The sequence below is a fragment of the Phodopus roborovskii genome, unplaced genomic scaffold (genome assembly GCF_943737965.1).
Source record: "Phodopus roborovskii unplaced genomic scaffold, PHOROB, whole genome shotgun sequence".
In the NCBI taxonomy this organism is placed as follows: domain Eukaryota; kingdom Metazoa; phylum Chordata; class Mammalia; order Rodentia; family Cricetidae; genus Phodopus; species Phodopus roborovskii.
In genome coordinates this window covers 5004880-5032807 of record NW_026126645.1, presented here as the reverse complement: position 1 = coordinate 5032807, position 27928 = coordinate 5004880, and the positions used below count along the sequence as shown (strand labels likewise).

Genomic DNA, 27928 nt, shown 5'->3' with positions numbered 1-27928 from the left:
CCTGCCGGAAGCCTGCGGCGGCGGCCGGCTCTCGCGAGACTTGTGATCAGCCTGAGCGCGGGGGCCGGCCGTGAGGAGCTCTGGAGTTGCCGGTGGGGAACATGTCGGAGTCCGACCTCGGCAGAAAGTGGGACCGGTGCATGGCCGACGCGGTGGTGAAGCTAGGTGAGCGCCCCTCTCTCTAGTACACTCCGTCCGGAGCCAGCGGCCCGCGCACGGACGGAAAGCCGCAGGGGTCAGGCCGCGGCCTGCTGCCGCCCCGCGGTGCGTGCTGAGCTGCTGGCCGCGCACAGGTGACTGTCAACTCGGGCGGCGGGGACCGTGCCGGCCAGAGGGCTCGGGCGGCCTCCGGGGTGGAAGGAGGTGCAGGCCCGGGGGCGCAGGGCGCTCTGGGAGTGGGAAAGAGCGCGGGACGCGCCGTGCAACACTGCCTGTCCGTGTGGCATGTCCCCCGATCCGGGCGAGCAGCCTGCCTGAGCCCACCCTGCCTGCTCCCAGCCTGGAGGGCGCTGCCTTCGGAAGAAGGTCATAGGGGCGTTTTCTAGCCTCCGCCAGGCCGCAGTGGGGATTGCGGTCATGCGGGACCTCCTGTATCTGAAGCCTGCTGTCTCGGGTCTGAAATTGGAGACTGCCCCAGACAGTTAGGAGCGTGCTCACCGCAGGTCCCCTTAACTCCAGGTTGTCTTTTCCACACGCGTTCTGTGACGAAACACTTTATGAGGTCACGGGGTTAGGGAAGGGGGACCCAGGGCATTCCCACTCAGCGTGGCACAAGTGTTAGGCGCGGTAGCTCGTGGGTGTTTTTCCACGTTGTGGGTTGCGAGACCGGTGAAGGAATTTGACTGGAATCTCATTGCTAATCTGTGCCATGGTTGACAGTTTTCCCCAGGATTTCTGGCTCCCGGTCTCAGGCTCGCTGCCGATCCTCTTTCTCTGCATCTTTCCCTTGTGTGTATGTGCGTGCATTATCACATGTGTTTTGTCTGCAGGTATTGGTATGTAGGCCAGAAGTCGAGGTTGGGTATCTTCTTCAATAGCGCTTTACCTTTATTAATTTACTGAGACAGGATCACAGCATGTAGCCCTGACCAGTTCTGCCACAAGGGGCAAGTTAGTAAGGACCCTGTGCCTGTTTTCCTGGTTGTAAATTGTCAGTAATTTTTGCTATTTTAGGGGCTTGGGAGGGTTGAATGGGTTGGATTGTTACTAGAAATGAGTTACTCTAGAAGTGGCCAAAAATGTTAATACTTAATGTGTATGAGTCATTTGCCGGCATGTATGTCTGTGCATCCATCTTGTATGTGTCTGCTGCCAGAAGAGGTCAGAAGAGGCTGGGGGATCTGCTGGAGCTGGAGTTAGAGACAGTTAAGGGAGTCAAGAACTGAACCTGGGTCTTGTGTAGCACAACAAGTACTCTTAACCGCTCAACCCTCTCTCTAGTCCAAAATATATTTTTTCCAGGGCTTTCAAAGAAACCTTGTCTTGAGAAAAAAAAAAAACCTAAACAAACAGAAAATAAATTATTTTTAATGGTTTGCAGTTTGAGAAAGGAGATTTAACATTTATATACCAACATAGTTCCTAAATGGTATGATAAAGGGGTTAGAACACTCTTTGGCCGGGTGGTGGTGGTGCCTGCCTTTAGTCTCAGCACTTGGGAGGCAGAAGCAGGCGGATTTCTGTGAGTTTGACCAGCTGGTCTACAAGAGCTAGTTCCAGGACAGTCTCCAAAGCCTCAGAGAAACCCTGAATTGAAAAAACAAACAAAAAAAAAGAACACTCTTTGGAGTCTGTTTCTTCCTCATTCTCACTAGTTACTACCCCCCCTTCCTCAACCTGAAATGGAGATTAACCTAAAAGAATAAGAGATTTGGCTGCCCTTTTAATCCCAATGCTCCAGAGGCAGAAGCAGGAGGATCATATGACTTCCAGGCCATCCTTGGCTGTTATACAGAGAAACCCTGTTTTGACTCCCTCACTCCCCCCCAAACAAAACCAACAAGGAATGAAAAAAAGCTAGAGGACCTGGACATGGTGGCACACACTTTTGATCCCAGCAGGGGAGACAGAGGAAGGTGGATCTCTTCCAGATTGAGGCCAGCCTGGGCTACAGAGATAGACCCTGACCCCAAAACAAACACCTACCTCCATAGAAACCTCAAGGAGGAAGATATATAGACTCTCAGCACTGGCTGCAGGCAGGATGTGGTGGTGGTAATGTGTCGATGCTGCTGGGCATCTGCTGGGGTGGGGCAGACAAGTGGAATACTGAAGTAAGGCTAGACAATGTCAGAACAGATAGAGGGCACTGCCTGCAGTCGTTAATGCTGTAGGGCTTGAATTGCAGAGAATGACAGAGCCCTTCCAGCGAGGGACATGTGTACAATGGCTTGGATTTGGGTGATAGTTTTTTTGTTTTTTTTTTTAAGTTTTAAACTTTTTTTTGAGACTGACCTCAAACTTGAAGTATAATGGGGCCTTGAATTCCTGATCTTTCTGATCCTCTGATCCTGCCTCAGCCTCCTCAGCACCACCAGGTCCTCTAGACTGTGTGTGGCTTTTTAAAATGATTTTTTATTTTTTAATACAGGATTTCACTGTATAATATCCCTAGCTGTCCTGGAACTCGCTTTGTAGACAAGTCTGGCCTTAAACTCACAGAACTCTGTCTGCCTCTGCTTCCCGAGTGCTGGGGTTAGAGGCATTTTTAAGCACATGAAAACATTTCTTAAGCCAGCCAGTCTTCTGGGTAGAGCAGGAACTCAGTTAAGGTGATTGTCTATTCTTCCTCTTCAGGTTAACTCTTTTCATTTCTTAGGCTAGAATGTTCCTTCATGACAGTTGGGTTTTTTTGTTTGTTTGTTTTTTTTTTTTTTTTTTTTTTTTGGTAATTTGAATGTTTATGTGGAGGTCAGTGGAACAACTTGTAGACATCAGTTATATCCTTCACAACCAACTCGGGTCACCAGGCTTGGCAGCAGGCATGTTGACCCACTGAACCATCTCACTGGCCCAGTGGCAAAGTGGCATTTGGAAGTGAAACACAAGGGGTGTGGATGAGCCTCATCACACTGACAAGATAGAACTGATGGCTCATCCAAGAGGTCAGTGAGGACAGGCCATGAGTTCAGTCAAGAGCACACCAGAGCACAGTGAGCACAGGCCATGATTTCAGCCACTTCTTTTTTTTTTTTTTTTTTTTTCCTTTCGAGGTGGTTTCTCTGTGTTCTTTTGTAGACCAGGCTGTCCTTGAACTCACAGAGATCCTCACCTGCTTCTGCCTCTGCCTCCTGAGTACTGGGATTGAAAGTGTGTGCCACAACCAACAGCCCAGCTGATTTCAGTCACTTTTCATGGTTGGGTTTGAACATGTAGAATAACACTTGAGAAAAGGTACTAGAGTTCAGATTCTGAGTGGGCTGACCCACTGACAAGAGCAGAAGCAGCCAGGTCTTGGTGGTGCACACCTTTAGTCCCAGCACTGGGGAGGCAGAGGCAGGAGGATCTCTGTGAGTTTGAGGCCAGCCTGCTCTACAGAGTGAGTTCCAGGACAGGCTCCAAAGCAATACAGAGAAACCCTGTCTCAAAAAACAAAACAAAACAAACAAAAAAAAAAAAAAAAAAAAAAAAAAAAAGAGTAGAAGCATAAGGGAGAGGAGGCACAGCAGCTGTGCCCCGAGGTCCCCAGACGGAAGAAGTGCTCTTCTGCAGTTCTGTCTTCATTCCCGTAGGTGGTAGTGTCTCGGTGCACTCTGAGCCTCCTTACCAGGAGCTTCCCCAGCACTTCATAGTGGAGACAGTCTCAGGGAGTGACAGTTTGCACTGATGTGTGGAGTATGATGCAGGCAGGAAGAAAGGGTCACTACAGTTCTAAGTTCTCTTTGTAGATGAATTTGCTGTCACTGCGGTGAAGAAGCCACTGTGTATGGTTGGATGGCAGCCACTGTGAGCTTCTCTCAGAGCTGGGAATGGAATGAGGGCCTTGTTTCCACTTCTGAGCTACACCCACAGCTGCAAGAGGACTGTTTTTACTACAAGTGTTGTACAACTGGGCACTTTTAACAAGTGTTCTTAGCCAGGCACATGGGGGCAAGTGGATTTCTGTGAGTTGTGAGGCCAGCCTGGTTACAAAGTGAGAGAAACTGAGAAAAACAGAAACTCTTGGGGGGGAGTGTAGGTGTTCTTTAGGCTGCAGATGGGTTCAGCCTATCAAGAGTACTAACTGTTCTTTCAGAGAACCCTAGTTGATTCCCAGCAACTCTATAAGCTCATAACTCCTCTAACTCCTGCTCCAAAGGACCTGACGCCCTCTCCTGACCTCCTTGGGTACTGCACTTGCATGTACCAAACTACTAAGCCAGTTCTCCAGCCCTGCCACACTCCCCCCTTTTTAAAAAGATTTATTTTTGTATTTGTGCGTTGTGTTTGTCTGCCTGTATGGATCACTGAGTGTGGCTATCTGCAGAAGATAGTGTTGTATCCACTGGAGCTGAGTTTCAGGTGGTGCTGAGCTACCCACTTGGGTTCTGGAAACCAAATCCAGGTTCTCTGCAAGAACAGCAAGCCTTTTTTGTTTTTTGAGATGGAGGGGGGGGGTGCATCTCTTTGTGTAGCTCTGGCTGTCCTGGAACTCAGTAGACCAGGTTGAACACAATCCCACCTCTGCCTCCCAAGCACTGGGATTAAAGTGTGAGCCACCATTATTCAGTGGGGTTTTTTTTTGGTTTTTTTTTTTTTTTTTTTTTTTTTTTTTTTTGTTTTCTTGAGACAAGGTTTCCCTATGTAGCAACTCCCTATGTAGCAACTCCGGCTGCCCTGGAACTGTAGATCAGGCTGGGCTGGAACTCACTGAGATCCTGGCTCTGCCTCCCAAGTGCTGAGATTAAAAGTGTGTGCCATCATTGGCTGGCCCTTTTTTTTTTTTTAAACCAACTTTTATTTCCTTGTTGGACATAAGTTATGGTCAAGAGAACTTACATTAGTGTTAATGCCTGGGAGGCAAAGGTAGGAGGATTACTACAAGTTCAAAATAGTCTGGTCTACGTAGTAATGTCCAAGCTAGCCAAGGCTAACTGTGGTGCTCTTATCTCAAAGAAAGTAAAAAGTGGTGTATGAAATGTTTGGGAGTGGTCAAGTGAGAGCATAGAGCATTGAGCACTTTGGTATTTAAACAAACAGGAGGATGTTGCTTTAAGAGAAGAGCCAGAGCCTTATTGCAGGAAATTAAAAGGGAGTGAAGAATATTACATTTTATGAATGGCATGTTCCATTAGTTTTATGTGAATGCGTCATTAACGGTTTTTGCTAATTTTATGGATTTATTTTAAAGTTTTATCAGATTTATGGGATGCCCTGGTTTTCTTCCTCCACTCAGCTGAAGGACTGTGCTGCTCCTTTTCCTTTTATGTGCTGAGTGGTTTATCTTGTGCATGTCCATAAGCGTTCGAGGCAGAGCATGGAAAAGGCACACAGTTGTTTTGTTTCTCTGTAGCCTGGGCTGTCCTGGAACTCACTATGTAGACCATGCTGGCCTCATCACAGAGATCTGCCTGTTCTGCTCCCCACCACTCAGCTAAGGCACAGTCTTTTTACACCCCAGGACTGTAGTAGGTTACTGGTCTCTGCAGAGCTGGGGCCTTCAGCTTGGATTTAACATTCTGGGATGCATGGGAGATTATTCATTTGCGTATGTGTGCATATGCATGTGTGTTGGTGCATATTCAAGTATATATAAAGGCAGAGACAGACCTTCAAGACCAGTCTGATAGGCTACAGAATGAGACTGTCACAAAAATCAAATAGAATAAAATAGTGTACTTCCTCAAATAGTTTGATATTAGTCATTGTGATAAGCCCTGGGAGTGGAGGGGGTGCACACATATTGAGGTTCTGGGAAAGAAGGGGGTGGCATTTTATTTTGAGAATATGTAGACTTAGAAGGTGCATTTGGAGAAGGACTGTGTGTGTCCCAGGTCCCAGAAACTGTCCTGTGTCCTAGAGGAGAGAGAATATGAGCCAGGCAGTAGTGGCACACATCTTAAATCCCAGCACTTAGGAAGCAGAGGCAGGCTGATCTCTAAATTTGAGACCAACTGGTCTACAGAGTGAGTTCCAGGACAGCTAAGGCCACACAGAGAAACCCTGTCTCAGGGGGAAAATAAAGAAGAAAGAAGAAAATCTGGGTCATCCCAGGGTGATGATGGACAGCAGCAGTGACAACTCTTTTTTTTTTTTTTTTTTTTTTTTCTTATTTTACATATCGATCCCAGTTCCCTCTCCCTCCCATCCTCCCATGTCCCCCGACCATCCCCCCCCATCCCATTCCCCACCCACTCCACACTCCACAGGGAGGGTGGTGCCTTCCATGAGGGATCAACAAAGTCTGTAAAGTCATTTGGAGTAGGGTCTAGGCCCTCCCTCCTGCCTCCATGGGGAATGTGCTCCCAAAGTCCTGTGCACCAGGGATACATCCTGGTTCCACTGTCAGAGATCCCATAGTAGACTGCTCAGGCCTTCAAACTGAGACCCACATTCAGGGGGTCTGGGATGGTCCTGTGCTGGTTTCCCAGCTATTAGTCTGGGGTCCATGAGCTCCCCCTTGTGCAGGTCAGCTGTCTCTGTGGGTTTCTGTAGCCTGGTTTTGAGCCCTTTGCTCATCACTCCTCCTTCTCTGCACCATTCCTGGGTCAAGGAAGAAATAAAAAAAATTAAAGACTTCCTAGAATTCAATGACAATAAAACAACTCTTAACTGTACTCAGGATGCAGTCTTCCACATTTCTACCACGGGACATGGGTGCCCGCTCATAGGGGCTGAGAGTATGTATGTTCAGCCCCCTTTGTCTGCTTTCCTAAACCCTTACTTGTAGCTACTGTTTATTAGTGCCAGAGACATGGGGGGGTGTGCTAAAGAGCTTATGTGGGGGAGGGATCCAAGTCAAGACAAGAAAGGTAGAAGGGAGGAGGTAGTTGAGGGGATTCTTTACATCTATTAAAACTAAGTTGATTTTCAGCACTTGGGAGACAGAGGCAGGTAGGTCTGTGAGTTCAAGGCCAGTCTGGTCTACAAAGTGAATTTCAGGACAGGTAGGGCTACACACAGAAACCCTGTCTCAAAAACAAAAACAAAAACATGCTTTGTTGAGTTGTTGAGTAGTTCAGATAGTATTAGTTCTATTTAAAGTACTTATTCACAGAATTGTGCATTCATCCTCAGCCTCATTTCAGAGTATGAGTTCCTACAACAGAAGCCCCCCAGACACACATTGGGAGCCCCCAGCCCAGCCCCAGCAGCTGTTTCAGACATTTTGCAGAATGAAAATACATAGCTTGTGGCATGGGGTGTGGTGACTCATGCTGGTAATTTCAACACTCAAGTGGTAGAATCTGGAAAATTGGTTGGTGTTCAAGGCCAACCTGAGCTACAGTGCAAGACTCTTATCTTTAAAACAGAAACACAGCATGTGGTCTTTGGTGTGTGGGGTATTTCATTTGATGTTTTCTTGCTCTTTTATGATTTATTTTTAAGTGTGTGTGTGAGAGAGAGAGGAGGGGGAGAAGAGAGAGAGGGAGAAAGGGGGAGGGAGAGAGGGAGAGGGAGGCTGGGGTTACAGGTCATTGTGAGCAGCCTGATGTGGGTGCTGGGAACTTGGGTCCTGTATGAGAGCAGCACACACTCTTAACCACCGAGCCATTTCTCCAGCTTAATGTTTTCACAGTACGTCCATGTTGTAGTATGTGCCAGTATTTCATTATTTTTTGTTATAAATGATAGGTAGTAGTGGGATGGTTTATCTGGTGTTTATTCATTTAAGTTGTTTATACTGTATGTGAGCGAGAATGTGAGTAACATCCAGTGTGTGTAGAGGTCAGAGGAGTTTCAGGAGTTAGTTGTCCTTCTGCCTTGGTTTGAGGCAGAATCTCTCTTTCTTCTGCTACATCACAGGGGAAGCCAGACTTGCTGGCCTGCTGACTTCTGGGCGATTCTCCTTCCTCTGTATTCCATCTTGCCAAAAGAATGCTAGTTTGGTACCATGTCCACCTTTTTACTTGGTTGTAGGCAATCAGAACTAGGGTCACCAGAGTTGAGCAGCAGAGCTTTTTTGCTTACAGGTTTGTCCCCCAGAATCCTGTTGATACTTCTGCTGTTCTGAATAAGATGCTATGATTAAAGTGACAAGGTTTATGTGGACAGAGGTTTTCCTTTCTCTCTGGTATGTACCTAGAGTGGGATTGCCGGATTGTGTGGCGGCTTGGTTTAGCATGACTGTTGAGCCTTAAGAGGGACATGGTAGATTCTCAGATTTCAGAAGGGTCACTCAAGTACATGAGAATAAATTGGCAGGGGGTGGGGTGGGGTGGGGCAAAAGGGAAGTGGGGATATGAGTTAGTGTGTTAAGGTAAAGTCCAGCCGAGAGGATGAAATGAGCAACAGAACTCAGGAGCTGGAAGCCTACTGGTGGCAGGCTGACCTAAGACAGTGGTGACTGAACCTGTATGTGGCTGTTGGTGGCTTGTGACATGCCTGGAGTGGGTCATCTGCTGCTCAGTCAGAGGTAAAAGTTGCCCATTGTTTTGTTCACGAAAACAGGGTTTGGCCTTGTTCTCCTGTTGCTAGGAAAGCAGGACACTATGGACTCAGCCTGACCTGTTTCTGGTTTAGCCAGCAGAGCCAATAATCAAGTCCACTTAGATTGATTGTTTAAAGCTGTTTACTAAACATTTTACTGAAAGAGGCCATTGAATGAAGTCATGGAAAAAGAAAGCAGATTCATCTTTTTCTTAAAGTACCAGTTCATCTGCTGAGTTTGGGTTACCACAGCAACGGTGGCTCATCAGGGAGAGTCTTTGGGTACCCCAAGTTTGCAAGCTGATGCCTGGCTCTTCGTGGAGTACTGTCAGTCAGACCAAACTAAATACTTGAAAGGCTCTTGGTTCTTATAGTTCAAGTTTCAAATTAGTCCCCGTTGAATTGGTAGTCATGCTTTGTTTGCTGTATGGTTTTCAAAGCAATGTGAGCAAACTTTTCTGTTTATAGCTGCATTGCAACTCACGGACATTGTGATCTTGCTGGAGAATTTCCTGCAGGCATTACAGAATAATGTAATTAGATGATATATGAGACTTGAAAACATTTAAATTTTGTTCTGTTGTGGTTTTATGCTTTCCTGAAATGTGGCAGAAATAGTGTATTAGTAAATATGCTGAATTGCTTTCTTTGGCAAGTGTACTTCAGGGTTGAGTCCAAGTAAAAATTTAAATATTTACTTATAGAAGTTGTTTGGTGTGGTAATATTTTTACCGGGGCTGTTGACCCCCTAGTGAAATGTTAAAGCATCACTCTACTGGAGCTTGTCTGAGCCCAAGGGAGGGAAGAAGCAGCTAACAGTAATGGGATGCTTACCCGCTATTGCCATGTTTGATACTTGAACAGTTTACCTGTTTGTTTTTCTTTCTCTTTTCTTTTGCTTAACTAGAAACAGGAGGATTGATGATCTCTTCTCCTTTGAGAAAGGTGTAGCTATGGCTTACCTGTGAGTCCCTGTTGGCCTCTAACTCATATTTTCCTGCCTCAACCTCCACAAGTGCCGTTTTCATTGGCATGTCCCACCACATCTGCTACTCTTTGTTTTGTTTTTCTATGGAGAACAACGTTTAAAGCTTGTACAGGAATTCAGAGGCTGATGTGTTGGTTTGGATGCTGTGGTCACTAGGATCCTAGTGGATCCTAGGCCATGGTGCATGCTTGCTGCATTTGTGCTTATCACTGAGTTGCACTTCCTGACTTACAGTCTGTATGTGGGACTGCAGAGATGGGTCAGTGGTTAAGGAAACTGGCTATTCCTACAGAAGACCTGGGTTTGATTCCCAGCACCCACATGATGCTCTCAACCATCCATAACTCCAGTTACAGGGGTCCCAATCCTTTCTTCTGACCATCACTGGGCATTGGGTATGTATGTGGTGTACACACTTGCATGCAGGCAAAATAAAATAAATACAAAATTAAAATAAGAAAATAAAATCTATGCAAAGCTATAACCAGTTCAAATTCACAAAGGGGTTTTTGTTGTTTTGTTTGTTTTTAGACAGTTTCACTGTAGTTCAGGCTGACTTTGAACTTGAAGTGATATTCCCAGTACTGAGCCCTGAGTACTGGACTTCCAGGTGTTAGCAGAGAAATTTTGAGTAAAAACAGAGCTGAGTTGCTTGTTTCCGGCAGCACATATATTAAAATTGGAACGATACAGAGAAGATTAGCATGGCCCCTGCGCAAGGATGACACACAAATTCGTGAAGCATTCCATATTAAAAAAAAAACAAAAAACAAAACAAAACAAAAAAAAAAAAAACAAGTGAGTACTTAATTACCCTGCTTATTGGAGGAAGACTACACACAGAATAGTACAGAGTCTAAAATAGGCTAGGAATGTGTGGCCAGTTCGTTTTTAACACACGCAGTTTAATGGGGAAAGGAAAATCTTTTCAACAAACTGCAGGAACAGCTGTGTCCACACAGACAGAATGGGCCTGATTGCAGTGTAAAAGCTGAAGCTACAAAACCTTCAGCAGGAAAAGTAGAGAGGAGTGTGTGTGACCTGAGGTCAGAGGTTATAAGGGGCACAGAGAACAGTACCAACAAAGACGAGGTACATTGGAAGTGTTCACATTTTAAACTGATTTCTGAAAGACACCTGGAGATTTAAAGCCTTAGAACAAGAGAGGATCTTAAGCGTGCACGTAGCTGACAAGAGGACTTGTTTCAGCATACGGGGAACTCTGAATTATAAGAAAAACTGTGGTAGGATGCTTGAAAAGAATTTTACTCACAGCAGCTAAACACAGGAAAGGACAGCTCCATCCGCAGTCACAGGGAAAGGTGTGGAAGTTTCTGAGCTCCACCGCCAAGCCATTAAAATCACCAGGCTTTACGAGTTGTACAGTAGTATCACTGAGATAAGAGCAGACTATGACTCTGTACACCACCAGTGGAAACATGCTGGTAGGACTGCTTTGGCCCAGTGTCAGTGGTTTCTTATAAAGTGGTGTAGTCATGAGGATCTAGGACAAGTCCACACACACACACACACACACACACACACACACACACACACACTCACTCACTCACTCACTCACTCACTCACTCACTCACTCGTATTCCTAACAGCCCCAAACTGGAGACAGCTCAGATGTCTACTTGCTGAGTAGCTAACCAATAGTTGTGGACCAGCTTTACAATGAGAAACTCAGTAATAAAAGGAACTCACTGTGGTATCACTGGCTTACTATTCCAGTTATACATAAAATTCTAGAAAATACACTATGCAATAAAAAGAAAGGAAGTAGGTAAATGATTTCAAGAGGCTAAGCGGAGAGGGAAGAACAGGCCATAGAGGGGCACCAGTAATGGTGGTGTTTGTGGGTTTAGTTCTGGCTGCACAGGCATGTACATATGTCAGAGAACTTTAAAATTTACATTATTGTGTTGTGTGTGCATGCTTGAAAATGTGGAGGTTAGAGAACAACTAGTGGGAATTGGTTTACTCTCTCTATCATGTGTGTTTTGGTATATCAAACTCAGGTCCTTGGGCTTGGCAACGATGGCCTTTACCTTGTTGGCTCCAAGCGGTATGGGGAGGGGGATGCTCAGGTTGGGGATGGATTCTCATTCGTACTGGGCCAGTGTTCTACCACTAAGCAGCTATATTCCTAGTCTGTGCTTACATAAGAGATTCCAACTGAACCCAGTGAGTCACACAAAAGATGTGAAAGATTCAGGGGACTGTTGGGGAAGAGGGTTGCAGCAAGAGAGGAGGAAAGGGTGAAAATGGCAAACAATGAAAATTCAGACTATGGAAGAAAATATAGAAACCGAGAATGTGTTAAATCTGTTCATATGATTGTATGTGTTCATGTGCATGAATGTAAGCACACTTGTGTCACATATGTTTCTAGAGGACAACTTTGTATTGGTTCCTACTTTCCATAGGGTGTCTTGTTCCCTGCTATGCAAAACAGACTAGCAGGCCTAGAGGCTGAAGATTGCCTTCCTTCCACTGGGTTCACAGGCATGCACTACTGCCACGTCCCTTTGTGTTGGTGCCAGGACCTGGACTAGGGTCTTCATGTTTACTCAACAAGTACTTTGCCCACTGAGCCATCTCCCTACCCAAAGATGATAACAACCTCCTACACACACACACACACACACACACACACACACACCCAGACAGTTTCTCTGTGACTTTGGAGGTTGTCCTGGAACTTGCTCTGTATACCAGGCTGACCTCGAACTCACAGAGATCCGCCTGCCTCTGCCTCCCGAGTGCTGGAATTAAAGGCGTGAGCCACTGATACCCAGTGATAACTTTTTTTTTTTAATTTTTTTTGGAAACAGTGTCTGTGGTAGTTTGAATGTAATTGGCCCCTATAAGCTCATAGGGAGTGGCACTCTTAGGAAGTGTGGCTTTGTTGGAGTACCTATGGCCTTGTTAGAGGAAATGTGTCGCGATGGGGGCGGGTTTTGAGGTTTCCTATGCTTTCGAATTGAGATGTAGACATCACCATGTCTTGTGTGCACATTGCCATGACCCCCATGATGATAATGGACTGAACTTCTGAAACTGTAAGCGAGCCATCCCAATTAAATCTTTTCCTTATAAGAGTTGCTGTGGTCAATAGAAACCCTAACTAAGATAGTGTCTAGTTATGTAACTGGCTGCTCAGGTGTTGCTATGTAGACCAGGCTGGCCTCCAACTCAGATTACCTGCCTTTTAATAGTTACTTTTTAGAGTGCCATCTTTTAAAAGTACAGAAAGCTAGTTTGAAATATTGGGGCAGCACAGAGGAAATGAGCTCAGGGATAGACTTGAGCACACAGGAATGAGTGCCTGTGGCTAAAGGAGTCTCCCTGGTGAGGAGGTGTCTTAGAAGCTTGTGGGCCACTAGTGATGCATGAGAGAGATGATAGAATGAGGTGGTTTGTGTAGTTTAGCCTTTCCTTGTGGTAGAATAGTGAAACTGGTTCAGAGTTGACAGTTTGGGAGAAGCCGAACCCCAGTGCTTGCTTTAGTGTTTGCTGTCTAATCTAAGTCAGAATGCCTAGATTCTGGTTTTTTTTAAGACAGGTTTCTCTATAACCTGGTTGTCCTGGTACACGCTGTATAGATCAGGCTGGCCTCAAATCTGCCTCTGCCTCCCAAGTACTGGGGATTAAAAGCATGCTCTGATACCACCCAGTTCATATATTGTTTTTGTAGTGTGCTGATGTAAGGGTGGACAGATTTCTTCTCACAGTACCTGACAAAGTGTTTGAGCTCAAACAAGTGCTCCTGCCTCTCCTCCTTTTCGTGTCTGAACGTGTACAAATTCTACCACTCAGACTTCATTCTTCCTAGATTTGAAACAAACAGGTGACCGAGTTCCATCCTTCACTCAATAGGAAAGTTTACCCTAGGAAATGGTCAGGTTCTCGTTGTCCTTCAGCTGATGACATTGAGATCTGTTACTTGTAGAATTCTGCCCTCACATCAGAATAAAAGCCACTTCTCTTAGCTTTTCATAGAGAGTCTCTATTCTAAGTACAACTTTGACGTTTGTATCTGTTTCTAACTTCTATTTTAGAGCATTTTCCCTCTCACTTAGTGTGTGAGAACTGCATTCTTGGGTTCTTTCTTGAAGAGCTTAGTTCTGAGGTTTGTAGAACTGTGCAGTTAAGGGCAGCAGAGCTCTGGTGGGGAAAAAAGCTGGCAGTGTTAATTCTTCACCTTACCCTGTCTGTGGCAGATTTGACAGCAAGAAAATGTCACTGCTCACAGAAGTCCTGAAGTTGAGGCAGGTCCATCCAGCACCTTAGCAAACCCTGTGAATATGAAGTTCAAAAACATTGATTAATGCCAGAAACATCTGTCCTGGGACTGGAGGGATGGCTCAGTGGTTAAAAGCTCTTACACATGAGCCAAGTTCAGCTGGGTGTGGTGGCACATACCCAGCACTTGGGAGGCAGAGGCAGGTGGATCTTTGTTTTTTGTTGTTTTGTTTTGAGACAGAGTTTCTCTTTTTAACAGTTCTGGCTGTCCTAGAATTCATTCTGTAGGCCATGCTGGCCTTGAACTCAGAGATATGCCCACCTCTGCCTCCAGAAGGCTGGGATTAAAGGGGTGTGCCACCACTGCCTGGCTGCAGGTGGATGGATCTCTTGAGTTTGAGGCCAGTCCGATCTACAGAGCAAATATCAGGACAGCTAGGGCTATAAAGAGATACCCTATCCTGAAAAACCAAACCCAAACAAATAAAAAAACAAAACAAAACAAAAACCAGAGGAACCAAGGTCATTTCCCAGAGCCTAAGTCAGGACACTTGTAACTATTGCTCCAGGGGATCTGTTGCCCTCTTCTACCTTGGCAGGAACATCACTCATACATGTGAATGTACACACACACACACACACACACACACACACACACACACACACACAATTTTTTTTAAAATGTATTTTAAGAAAACCTTTGTCCCTTTGCCATCTCCATTAATCTTTGTCCAGGAGGCTTCTGCTGTGTCCTTAGCTAAACACTGGCACCAGGTGCAGTGCTGATCCTCAGAAGTCCGTAGTGCCACCAAACCCTGGCTTTACCTTGTATTATCTGCCTTTAAAAGCAGGTTCTCCCTTTGCCTAGCATGGAATACTGGGATGGGAGAGGGAGAACTGTTGAGGACAGACAGAAAAATGTAAGTTGCAGGAGAGGCTGCAGACTGCTCCTAGGGCCTGGGGTGTGGCTCATGGGAAGAACTTTTGCCCAGCTGCTTAGGCCCTGGGTTCCAAGAGCAGCAGTACCACAGAACCATCCTGCCACTGTGAAGGGAACCCTGAATCCTGTCTCCATCTTTTTTAGTGTGTCTTGATTTCCTTATTCTGCCAGAGTCCGCTGTGTAAAGTGTGCATCTTGTGGTCATTTCCCCATTGTGAGCCTTCTACTGCTTCCCCATTGTCCAGTGGGCAGCCTCCATGAGGCCACAGCTGTTGGTTAGCATGACAGGAAGATCAGTTTGCTTCACCTCCTCCCTCCAGATGAATAACTTAGCAGCAGGGAACCTGAGGGCCAACTTTCACCTTCTTCTGCCATAGCACTTTATACATCAAGTTTCTGACCATTACCCACCTCAACAGTGGGCAATGCACTTATGTGGAGATGTTGTTTCCCAGAGCTTAGAACAGCACACAGTTAAGCATTCAGTTTGTATAATTAAGGAAATTTCCAAATTACTGGCCAGACTATTTTGGAAGGGGCTAGTCTCTTGTGCTGAGTCTAAATTGGTTATAATGGTTAAGCATTTATCTGTTTACCCATATGTGACAGAGGGCAAGTATTTAAACCTTGCTGTGCCTCAGTTTCTCTTAAATGGTGCTTATAGAAGTTCATTATAAAGAATAAGAGAGGAAATTGAATTCAGGAATACAAGTGCCTACCTAGTGTTTTTCATTCTGCTACTGTGCAATTCAAAGAACATACTGTAGATCTAAAAAATGTTTATGACTGTTTATTTTGTGTGTATGGATATCCTGCCTGGTTATGTCTGTACACCACATGTATGCAGTGCTTGAGGAGGCCAGAAGAGGGTGTTATATTCCCTGTGACTGGAGTTACAGATTGTGAGCTGCCATGTGGGAAGAGCAACCAGTACTCTTAACTACTGATCCATCTCTCCAGTCCAATGTCGATGTTTTGAAAAATTGGTCACAACTGAGAGAATTTGCTGTTAAAAGGCGGTTACTATCTGCCCTGAGCAGTTCTCTCTTACACACATGCACAACACACTCACACTTGTCACTTGTTAGGTTGTGTAACTCTGCCAATGAGACATCTCCTGAACTCCAGGTGGTTCCCCATACCTCCCTTAGATGAACCAGGGTGTGGCTTCAGCCATGTTACTCCTTCCCCACCTCTTCAGGTATGTCTGCTGCCTGCAAAACTAAAGGCTTCCATAGAATGATCTGCCCTTCCCTCTGGTCTCATCTGCTCTCCTGGATGTGTGCAGTCAGGCAGCCTGAGTTTGAGTTGTTTTTCAGGTGTGTGTGTTTGAGTAAGTCCCTTAACCCCTTCAAATTGTTTCTTTCTTTCTGAGAGATTGGGTCATACTAAGCTTTCAGGGTGGTGAAATGCTCAACATTGCTGTTAGAACCAAGGCATATCCATCAGTGTGAGATCATTTAATATGTTTATCTAAACTTAATAATTCTGTGTTTTGTTTTTCCCAGCCTCTCTTTAATAATGAATCTTTAGTCTGCTTCTCATTTTCCAACATAATATTTCCACATGGGAATTATTTTGTTGCATGCCAGTAAAATGTCTACAGCCATGCTTCTTTACATCTTCTTGAGGTGCTGTGACTGTGTTTGCTTGAGTTGAGGTGTGTTCTCTAGTCACTGCTTTAAAAGGCTTTCTGAGTTCCCCCAGCAGAGCACTCCATAAGGACTTCCCCATGTCCTGTGTCCCACTGCTGACTGCTCTGGTTAGGATCCTAGTAATTGGCTTTTACCAAACAACCCCTACAGATAGGTCCTCCAGAAAAATCCCATGAAACATCCACCTTCTGAGTCCTTCCTACAGAGCCCAAAGGGAGAGTGACTTCTGACTTCTGAGAAGCTGACCAACATGGCCTCGGTCACTGGCTCTTGGACTTTGGTCTGCACTGGCATTTTTTCTTGGCAAATTCATAGGACTTGGCATTCACCTGTGCACACTTGGGACAGCCAGTCTTTGCCTTAGAGGATTAAGTAGTTCCATTTAGAGCTGACTTATAACTGTATTTTTCTTTCATAAGTTGGCTTAGAGCATCTTTCATAAATCAGGAATGTTTCTTGGAAATGTGATTCTCACTGAAGTCTGTCCCAAGTGTTCTGTTTTTTAGAAGCACACTGTTGTTTGTTCTGTAGTAACAGGTGCTTTTGACTGTAATAACCTGGGTAGAAATGTGATTGACAAGAAAATGTGCCTGTTATAAGTAGGTCAGTTCATTTCAGCCCATTTCAGTGCATTAATACTGTTTTATTAAATAAGACAATGCTAGGGAAATCTTTATTACATTTTAAGACAGAATTATACAGTTGAACAATAAAGCTGAAGGGATTCTCTGTTAAAGAAAAGTGGGGTGTGGTGGTGCACATTATATAATCCCAGTACCTTTTGAGTTTGAGGCTCAAGGCTAGTCTGAGTGATATAACACATGCGCGCGCATGCGAGAGTATGAGAACGGATTTTAAGCTGTGGCTCACCTGATCAAAGTGATCCTGTGTGAGAGAGATGTACTCCACAACAGGACTAACTATTATGTTTTTGACATCTTTGAGATCTATTAGAACAATGACAAGCTTACTACTACTTATTGAACCCTTCACCAGGCAGTACTAGAGACTGCAATGCCAGCCTGGGGCCTGGGCTGAGCTGGCTGGTCCTGGGCCTGGTAAAGCATTGACCCAAGGCTGGAGATTTCTCTGGGACCACCATGCCACTGTCGGGAGAGTAGTCCTCCTGTGTTTAACTTTTTTTTTTTTTTTTAATCTTCCATTGTTGGGCATACAACACTTAGGAAATAAAGACTAGGGAATTCCTGTAGCTTTTCACATTTGTAAACCACCTGTGTAGTACATGAGCTTTTCCTCATAATACTGAAATGAGCTATGCAAAATCAAGTGGAGTTGCTATTGAGTTTTAATTTTTAGATTCAGATTGTTTTAGTTCTGATAACTGCACTGGTTCTAAGGTTATGTATAGCGAGTCCTTTTTAAAATGTTAAATGTACACCGAGGTCTTAGTAATGGTCATTTAAGAAGTTTCTTGCAAAATGGAGAATCTGTGGTACATCCCCAAGATGGTTCTGCTGTGTTCTACAAGTTGAGCAGCTAATGCTCTTAGCCAGGCTCTCCCTTAGCCAGTGATCTATATCTATATCTATCCCTATATCTATCTATCTATCTATCTATCTATCTATCTATCTATCTATCTATCTATCTATAAATTTTTTTTTTTTGAGATGGAGTTTTTCTGTGTAGCCTTTGGCTGTCCTGGAGCTCACTCAGTAGACCAGGTTGGTCTCAAACTCACAGAGATCTGTCTGCCTCTGCCTCCTGAGTGCTGGGATTAATAGTGTCGTGTCACCACTGCCCAGCAAATAATAAAATTGTTAATGTTAAAAAACAAACATGCAAACAGTCTCGGGCCAGTGATTGCTTTAAGGCACTTGAGTTCTATCCTCAGGACTCACTGGATTAGAAGGAAGAACCAACTCCTACAAAATCTCTTTCTCTCTCTCTCTCTCTCTCTCTCTCTCTCTCTCTCTCTCTCTCTCTCTCTCTCTCTCTCTCCTCTCTCTCCCTATCTAATTTAAAAGACCAGTACCAAGCTGAGCAGTGGTGGCATATGCCTTTAATCCCAGCACTTGGGAGGCAGATCTCTGAGTTTAACACCAGCCTGGTCTACAGAGTGAGTTGCAGGATAGCCAGGGCTACACAGAGAAATCATGTCTCAACAAGTCCCCTTACCCCCCCCCCAAAAAAAAAAAAGCATAACCCAGTACTAGATGACCAGTTAAGGAACTGGTCCACCCCAGTGAAGTGTTTCTTTGCCAATTTCAGACACCGTCTCAGGCACCAGGCTTTCCTTAGCTTGCATAGTTAGAATGATTTGGAATAATCTTTGAAAGAAATGGTGCCAATTCTTTTTCCTCTCCAAAAGAAAAGGCTGCAGAGAACTTGGGCTCTGGGCCTAATGTCGATTCCATAAGGCTCCTCTGTTGTTTTTCCCCTTGTCCCTCCTTGCCATGCGGAGATGTGTGCTGATAAGCCTCCTGCTCTGTACCTGAGGGTTCTTTTTCATTTCAATGACTAGGGGAGGCAAAGTTATATAAACTGCATTCATAGTTAAATATTTGCTTCCAGGGAGAGGTGAAAAATGCTTTGTACTTTTCCCTGTGGCTTTTTCCTCCAAAAGAGCTTGTCATGCAACAACAAGAAAAAGTGGCCAACGGCAGAGAAGGCTCTTCGCTTTCCGTGTTGGTTTGTTTTTATTGTAAGGCAAACCTTTCCTGTTGTATTGTTCTAAAGCTTAAACCTGGCCTAGAGGTGCCAGTCTTGAGTGGAAGCAGCTGCAGAGCTGTCCCGGGCCAGGTGGGACTGGCTTTGAAGCAGCCTGCTGCCTTTTCAAAGGGAACTGAGGGAGGGAGCAGTGAGCTGCCAGGGAGGGCTTGATTCTGTAGCTCTCTGCATTCCTCTGTTGTCATCTCTGGCTACAAGTTCTTGATTACAGGTGAAAAAAGAAAGGAGATCCTTTTTCATGTAGTGTAGTCATGTTAATTTGTATCTTAAAAATGCAGAAATGGTGGCAGAGTCACTGTTAAGAATTAAAAATGTTGCAGTCCCATTTAATTAAGTCCTCTGAGAATGTTCTTTGAGAACTGTGTTTGGCTTACCTGCTTGGTTATATTTTCAGATAAGTGTGATTGTCAGGAACTGGTTAGCTGGTCCCACATCTAGACTCTTGAGATGAATGTTCCTTGGTTTGTGTAGGCATGTATCATCTTTTGACTGAGTGGTGCTGGTAGTGGGCTGAGCATCATTTGTGGTCTGCTGCTAAGAAGTATTGAGCATCAGAGAGCTTTCCTTCCTTGGGGAAAATGGAAGAGACTGGCATGGAGTCAAAGAAACAAGAAAAATGCCGAAATAGTTTCTTCTGGGCTTTTGATTCCCTTGCCAAAAACTTGTCTCCAAATTGAGACGCACAGAATCATTGGTTGTGGGCCGACCTGCTTTCACTGCCCTGCCCTCATTCTCAGAACCGATCTTCTGTCTTACCTTTCAGCTGCAAGGGGTGAGGCAAGTTGCCTTGACAAAACCGAACCTTCTGCTATTTTGTAAATCAAGCAAGCCATAACAGCAGGTTCCTGGGCTTGGTGTAGCATTGCAGTGGTTTCCATCCTCTGAAGTTCTTGGATCAATCCTGCCAGGTAGACTAGTTTGAGGACATGTGTGGTTAGGACGATTCTGGGAAGGAATCTGAGCAAGCCCTGTTGGCTTTGTGTGGGCTTGTTACTAGCCCGGTTGCCTAGCACTCTGGGTTGTTGCATGGAGAACATGGCTCATGTTTTAACTGAATCTTATTTACTTCACTGCTTCTAGAAATATGGACACTCCAATCTCTTTTGGAAAGTAGTATTTGTGGGCTGAAAATGGAGGAGAATCCTGTGTCTGGATGTCCTGGGAACAGTGGCATAAGACTGGCAGAATTGGGTCTCATTTTACTACTTTGTAAGCAATAGGTTGTTCGGGGCAAGTTATTTTCTACATCTGGAAAACAAGGGTATACTACCATAGAAGGTAGTTTTCATTGTGTTGTCTTGTGTTGTTTTGTTTTGAGACTCACCTGCATCAACTTTCCTAGTGCTGGTTATAAAGTCTTGTGCCACCACCACCTGGCTGGTTGTTTTAGTTTTTGAGGCAGGGTTTCATGTAGCTCAGACCTATCTTGAGCTTGCTATTGTAACTAAGTGTGGCCTTGAATTCCTGATCCTTGTATCTCCCTTTCCCATAATTGGAATTTGTATTAGCATGACTGAAAAGATTGCTTGTTTTAAAAGAATCTTCTTGGGCTGGAGAAATGGCTCAATGGTTAAGAGCACAGGCTTGTTCTTGGGGTTGGGGGCTTGTGCTCAGATTTGTTTTCCTGCACCCACATGGCATGTCACAACCATCTGTAACTCCAGTTCCAGAGGATCCAACACCCTCTTCTGGCTTCCATGGACAATAGGCATGCACATGGTGCACAGATATACCTGCAGGCAAAATACTCAAACCATAAAAGAAAATAAAAAGACTTTGCTTGGAAACTGGTGTTGGGTACTCATGAATAACATTCAACATTAATTCCCTTTTCATTATGCCAGCCTGGATTGGCTACTTACCAGACCAGCCTTGGCAAACTACCCTCCTGTAATTTTTTTGTAAATGGAAATTGTGGTGACAGTACTGATTTTCAGATACTGCATTTTAAATTTGGCACCAAAATAGTTCATAGTATAAGATCTATTGAATAGCATTATAGCTGATAGTTAAAATTCACATGGCATAGAGCCCAGCCATGTATCTGGTGTGTGTCGGCTATATTCTTAGAAGTGCATCCTAGGTGGGTTCATTGTTTCATCATGCTTTGTACTTAGCATGAACAGGGTAGGTAGGTGACTGTTGCTCCTGGGCTGCAAACCTCAGGAGCACATTACTGTGCTACATGCTGTGGTGGCTTTAACACTGTGGCAAGTGTCTGTGCCCGAAGCCATGTGAACATAAGAGCACAGTGAAAACAGGTAAAAAGTGGAGCGCTGGAGCTCACTCTGGGTGAGTCCGACACCTGGGCTGTCACTATAGGCTCCAGGCATGGTGTGCACAGGCTACATTTGTTTAAAATGTTTTTTCATCAACAATGAATTAATCTTCGCTAGCTCATGTTCTCTTCGTGTTTTGTTGTTTGTTTTTAGGAAGAAAGCTGGCAGTACATTATAAGGGTCAGTGGCTGGGCAGTAATGAATACACACACAGCCTCACTATGCAGCCCTGGCTGTCCTGGAACTCACTATGTAAATCAGGCTGGTCTGAACTCAGAGATCCTCCTGCCTCTGCTGAGATTACAGACATGCCCCTATTCCTGATAACATTTTTATTCTTTTGCAATTGCATTTAGCTTAAAATACAAACACATTATATAGTAAGAGTATTTCCTTTATAGTCATATTCTGTAATCTCTTTAATTTTTTGTTTTTGTGTTTGTTTTTTTGAGACAGATTTTCTGTATAGGCCTGGTTGTTCTGTAACTTGCTTTGTATGTAGACCAGGCTGGCCTCAACCTCAGAAATTTGCTAGCCTTGACCTCCAAAGTGCTGGGATTAAAAGTATGTGCCGCCACCACCTGACTAATTTTCTTTTTAACGTTTAAAATTATTTTCTGCTAAAATATAAGACCCACACACAGAGAGACACATACATGCATGCATGCATTGTCCTAGGCCTGAACCTATTCCTAGGGTCAGAATAATTCATAACACCTTCTTCCAGCTCTACCTCACACTCCACTGCAAGGTCAGCTGCAGTAAAGCACAGGAAACTGACCCTTCTTGTGATGACAGTGACACTTCTGGAGCAGCTGGACTGCCTGCTTGAGGTGTCCTCTTTAGACACACCCCGGGTGCCTTGCTTTCCCTTTTTCTCCCAAAGCTTGCTGGTGGCAGGGAATGCACCCTGAACAGCCTCTGTTTAGCTCTGTATAGAAGCATCTGCTAGGCCCGTCCCCAGGGATTCTCCTGCTCTCGCCTTCCTCTGCTTTCTTCCTCCACCACTGGTTCCTGTTTCAACACCATGGGATCTATGGTACCAACACCATACATGCAGTTGATTGTTGTCACATGTTTTGTACTTGTCTATCTATGAAAGAAACACATCAAGGCCCCGCATGTGGTAGAATGATAAACCTGCTGAGCTCCTGGCATTGGTGGTGCACGCCTTTGATCCCAGCTCTTGGGAGGCAGAGGCAAGCAGATCTTTGTGAATTCAAGACCAGCTTGGTCTACAGAACTAGTTCCAGGACAGCTTCCAAAGCCACAGAGAAATCCTGTCTTTGGGGGGGGGGGGAATCCATATCTGCTGAGCATGGTGGTTCATGGTTTTTGTTTGTTTTTTTCTGGCTGTCCTGGAACTCACTCTGTAGACCAGACTGGCCTCAAACTCAGAGATCCACCTGCCTCTTCTTCCTGAGTCTTGGGATTAAAGGGAGCAGAGGCAGGTGGATCTCTGTGAGTTCAAGGCAAGTCAGGGTTATATAGTGAGACCCTGAATCTACCCCTCCCCCCCAAAAGTATTAATAATCGTCCTGGGGACCGAGAAAGTGATTGAGTTGGTAAAGTGCTGACATTTAGCCATGAAGATCTGACTTCAGTCTTCAGGAAACACACTGAAAAATAAAAGTTCAACTTTGGAGGTATGCTTGTAATCCCAGCACAGGAGGTAGAGTCAGGAGATCCCTTGGGCACTAGCCAGTTTGCCTGGCCTATTGGGTGAGCTCTAGGCCAGTGAGAGCCTATCTCTTAAAAAACAAAAGGCTGAGCTGGGCAGCAGTGATGGTGCACACCTTTAATCCCAGCACTCTAGAGGCAGAGGCAGGTGGCTCTTTGTGAGATCAAGGCCAGCCTGGTCTACAGAGTGAGTTCCAGGACAGCCAGGGCTACACAGAGAAACCCTGTTTCAAAACAAAAAACAAACAAAACAAAAACCAAAAGGCTGATGGCTCTTGAAGAAAAACACCTGAAGTTCTCTGGCCTTCACGTATAAAATGAATGCATACACATCAAAAGAATAAGTAAATGAATAAAAAGAAACTAAATTGTGTGAGTAGCATGTGTACTTTACTAAATTTAACACCAGCTAGATTATGCATGAGTGACAAAGAGTTCCAGGGTCAAAACTACATACCTTGAGGTATGTATCTTGTTGAGGTTTTCTTCAGAATAGAAAAGTTAGCTTGCTTGAAGAGTACTCTGAAGGTTTTGTGTTGCACTACCCAGAGAGAGAATTCTGTCTCTCCCTTCTTCTCCTCTTCCCTCTACCGTGTATATGTGTGCCTCTATGATATTCTGGAAATTGAACATGGGGCCTTGTGCATGTGAGGTAGATTCTGTAGCACTGAGCCATATCCTCAGCCCAGTAAGAAGAAACTTAGAAAGAATCCCAGCACCACAAAGCTGGGTGTGGGGTAATCCTAGCACTCAGAGACTAGGAGCAGAATGGACTCCAAAGTAAGTACTGTGCCAGCCAGGGCTGCTTCAAAAGGCAAAACAGCAACAAAAAAACCCACTAGCTTTTAGCAGCAGCACAAATTTGGGAAAACCAGAACTTTATGGGGCTTACTCATAAAATGGATGGTTCAAGGCTCTGCTTGGAGCAGACATACAGAACTTCAGAATAATCTGGACATAGTGGTCTAGCCTGTAAACCCAGCAGAACTAGGGAAGAGGATTGAGAATTGGAGGATAGCATGGGCTACATGGCCAGACTCTGTCTCAAAACCAACACAGCACCAGAGTCTATGAACTGAGATTCAGAATGGGGTGTTAAGTTCCATGATATACCCTGCCTATCATGTGAGGGCTTGGGATAGGATCTCCAGCTCTGGCAATGGGAAATGCTTCTCCCTCTGTCTGGACACTTGTGTGGTAGTGCAACCTTTGGAAATTGTTCTGGATCAATCTTTCTTGTTCTAATATGAGCATCACCTGGAGAAACAAACTGACAAGGGGGGGTTTTTAGTGACTTCCTGTATGAGGTATAGAAGAGTCTGCAACAGTTCCTTGTCCCCCACCCCACTGCTACCCTGCAACACCCCAGGACAAAATGATAGGGAATAAAGTTTCTCGTTTTCTTTTGTGAGCACTGGAGGCATTTGCAGTGTCCCTTACAACAAGAAAGGTTAACAATGAGAAAACAAGACTTCCAAGTTATAAAAAAGTAGCCTTTTGGGGCTGGAGAGATACCTCAATGGTTAAGGGCACTGAATGCTTTTCCATAGACCTGGGTTCAATTCACAGCACCACATGGCAGCTCACAACTGTCTGTAACTCCAAGATCCAGCAGCCTCACACAGACATGCAGGCAGGCAAAGCACCAATGCATATAAAATAAATAAATTTTATTTAAAAAAATCATTTTATTCAATAAAAATATGCTATTGTCTGCTCTTAAATTAAAAAAAAAAAATAGCCTGTTCTGTAATGTTCGTTTGGAAGCAATCTTAGTTCAGCCTTTGTTTAGGTTTGATGGATTACTGCACTGTAACATTCTCTTTCCATTTTTTTGCAGGTACTGGTTTTGGATTAGGAGTTGTTTTCTCTCTCACCTTCTTTAAAAGTAAGTGACTTGTACCAGCTTCTTAACTGCAGTGTCTGTACAATCGCTGCCAACCCATCCATTGTAAAATGAGCTAGACAGAGTCTTCATGGGTTGGATATCTCTAGCATTCCCTGGGGGCAGTGAGTCAGGATTGTCTGGTGTCTTAAACACGACGTCCTTGCAAAAGCCTGCGTGTCATGCTGGCCAGTCCTCATGCCCACATATTTCTAAAGTGACCAGGATAGGTGGCTTGCTGCTAATAAAGGCAAGTGGGTCAGAAGTGTCCCTGCTTCTTCCTGAGTCCTCCCTCTTGGGAAAGCTTAAGTTTGAGGATTGATTAGAAGCCAAACAGGTCACCTTGACCTCTTTCCATGGAGAAATCACAAGGACTGGAACTAGAGAGCACCATGGTTTATAAACCAAAGTTTGTGAGTTTTGGTGAAATTAATAATTCAAACGCCTTACTGACATGTCAAACGCCTTCTGTCAAAGGTTAAGGAACTAGTTAGGTGCACAAATGATGACAGACTGGGTTGTTTGCATCAAACTTAGCAGCTCAGGCACTTAATAAACATGCTGGATTACAGAGCTGTGTGGTGGCCTGTCACCTGTCAGTCAGCAACATGATGACTACTAAGGGTTTGTGAATGCTAAGCACAAATGCTGGGTGGAGGCTTTATCTTAACCAATTCCCTGTTGGGATTTCTTTCCTTATGCTCAATAGGAAAAATGTGGCCATTAGCCTTTGGTTCTGGCGTGGGATTGGGGATGGCCTACTCCAACTGTCAGCATGACTTACAGGCTCCGTATCTTCTACATGGAAAATATGTCAAAGTACGTACAGTTCTCTGCCTTGCAGAATTCTTCAAATTTTTACCAATTTTATGTTTATCTTATGAGTATGGGTGGTCAGTTTGCATGTATGTCTGTGTTACCATGTGCATGCTGGTACCATGTGCAAGGTCAGAAAAGGGGCATCAGATCTCCTGGGATACAGATGGTTGTGGGCCACCAAGTGGGTGTTGGGCCTCGGGTCCATTACCAGGGCTCCTGGCAATGTTGGTTCGGAATTGCTGAGCGGCACACCAGCCTGGTGATAGACTGTTCCACTCTCCCGACTTCTTCACCTTCCTAGCAGCAGAGCTTGGCTGGGGATGGACAGCAGGGCATTGGGTCTTTCCATTGTTGAGTGTTTCCATTGTTCAAGCTGAGTTGTCCCGGATGAGGGATCAGAGGTGATTATGCGTATTAGATAGTTCATGGCTGGGAGGTTCTGTGGAAATATTCCGTTTTCTACAGCCTTGCACATGCTCCTCTAAAATGAATGGCCTTGCAACTTCATTTGGACTTGAATCTGTGCCTGGATGTTGTCATCCTTTTCACACGGAGGAACAAAATCCCACAGGGGCTTATACGGCATGGCTGTGTTGTGATAACTGCTGGCCAACCACGGGCTGGACCCTGTGCACCATCCTGGGAACTTTTTTCCTCACTTCCCAATGGATTGTGAGAGAGGTGCTGCATCGTCACTCAGCAAATGGGGAAGGGTCTTAGAGGTGAGGCCTGCCAGAGACTGGAGTCAGCAGCTGCTGGTCAACTGCTTGGCACTCACCTTCGACCTCCTGGGGCACAGCTGACTGTGGTCGTGCCTGACCCTTCCAGTTTTCCCTCCTAGGCTGGAGCCTCTGCTTGGGAAACACATGGTAGCAGAAAGCTGGCTGTGATTGGAGTCATTGGTTCTGGGGTCTGACTGAGGCAGCATCCAGTGGTACCAGACTGTCTCCTGCCTGTTCTAACTGAATGTCCTCGATTTGTAGGAGCAATGACTTATGCTGAGACCATCCCAGCGGGAGGAAAGAGAAACCATGTTTATTCCTCAGGAATACTGAAGTGCCCTGGAGTGCGCTGACATCCTATGACAGTGTCATCAGCAACGCTTTCAACTCCAGCCACTGTTTATGCGTTTGAAACCGAGTCTGTTTCTTTTGTATTTTCTCTTTGGAAATTGTAAGGAGGCAATCTTGAATAAATTAGAAATGGGAAGCCCAGTGCAAGGCCTTCATTCCTTTATGTGGCAGGAGGATTCTCTTTGAATGGCCTATCTATGGACTCTGTGACCTCTTGAAGCCACAGTCAGACGCATCTCCCCACCTCCCACCCCCCCCCACTCCCTCAGTACATGGCCCCCTCAGTACATGGAGACTGACTGATGGTATCCCTGTGCAGTGATGGCCATGGTGAAGTCTTGAGGGCCGCCTCCCTGATGCTGTTCTAGGCCTGTGCACTGGCTCACCAGTAGACCATGGCTGCTCTAGGTCCCAATGCTGCATGGAGCTTCATGCAGTCACAGCTCTGGCTGGTGACCACAACCTGAATGGAAGGACATGCTAAGGTGTGAGGACAAAGGGCCTTGTTCTTGTGGGTTTGTGTGGGGTATGGCATAGAGTGTTTGCAGTTTCTTCTGATGTGCTCAGGCTTTTGTAGGTGTCCACTGTGAATGCTCTGAATGATGGACATGCTCATATCTTGGAAAGGACACTTGAGCTAGAGTATAGGAAAGGGCAGAAGGGGCAGCTGGACAGGCATCAGCTAGTGCCAGGCGCGCTGAGTAGACCTCCATCCTTGAAAGAGCTTTGGTGAGTAAATTCAGGGTGGCCTCTCCCTTCCCTCTGCTTTTTCCTCCCTTATTCTTTGTTCTACTTCCTTTTCCAGAAACACGAGCTGGGCTGTGAACCTGAAAGGCGGCAGGGGTGCTCTGCCAATAATGGGCTATGCCCAGGCCAGCAAGTCATGGCCATGGCCTGCCTCAGCCTCTTGGCTATTTTTCATACAGCTCTCTTAACCCATACGGAGCAGCCATGGCATTAGAAGAAAAATAGTTAGGTGGCTGAGCTCTTCCCTTCCAGCTCTTCTCCATATTTACTTTATTTATTAGTCCTTTCTCCCTATTTTTCTGCCTTCAGAGTTAAGAATGGCAGCCCTCCCCCATCCAAAAAGACAAAGGGAAGA

At 45.1% G+C, this 27928-nt stretch overlaps 1 protein-coding gene and 1 non-coding gene across 2 annotated transcripts; both read left to right on the top strand.

Moving 5' to 3' along the window:
• On the top strand, positions 1 to 26967 carry Micos10 (mitochondrial contact site and cristae organizing system subunit 10). The gene is made up of 4 exons (XM_051173470.1): positions 1 to 165; positions 24890 to 24937; positions 25644 to 25753; positions 26737 to 26967. The coding sequence occupies exons 1-4, from the start codon at positions 102 to 104 to the stop codon at positions 26743 to 26745; spliced, it is 231 nt and encodes a 76-aa protein (XP_051029427.1). The 5' UTR covers positions 1 to 101; the 3' UTR covers positions 26746 to 26967.
• LOC127213397 (U6 spliceosomal RNA) lies at positions 10205 to 10312 on the top strand. Its single transcript, XR_007833629.1, has one exon. It is a non-coding gene; the product is annotated as a U6 spliceosomal RNA (small nuclear RNA).
• Positions 26968 to 27928: the final 961 nt, after the last annotated feature.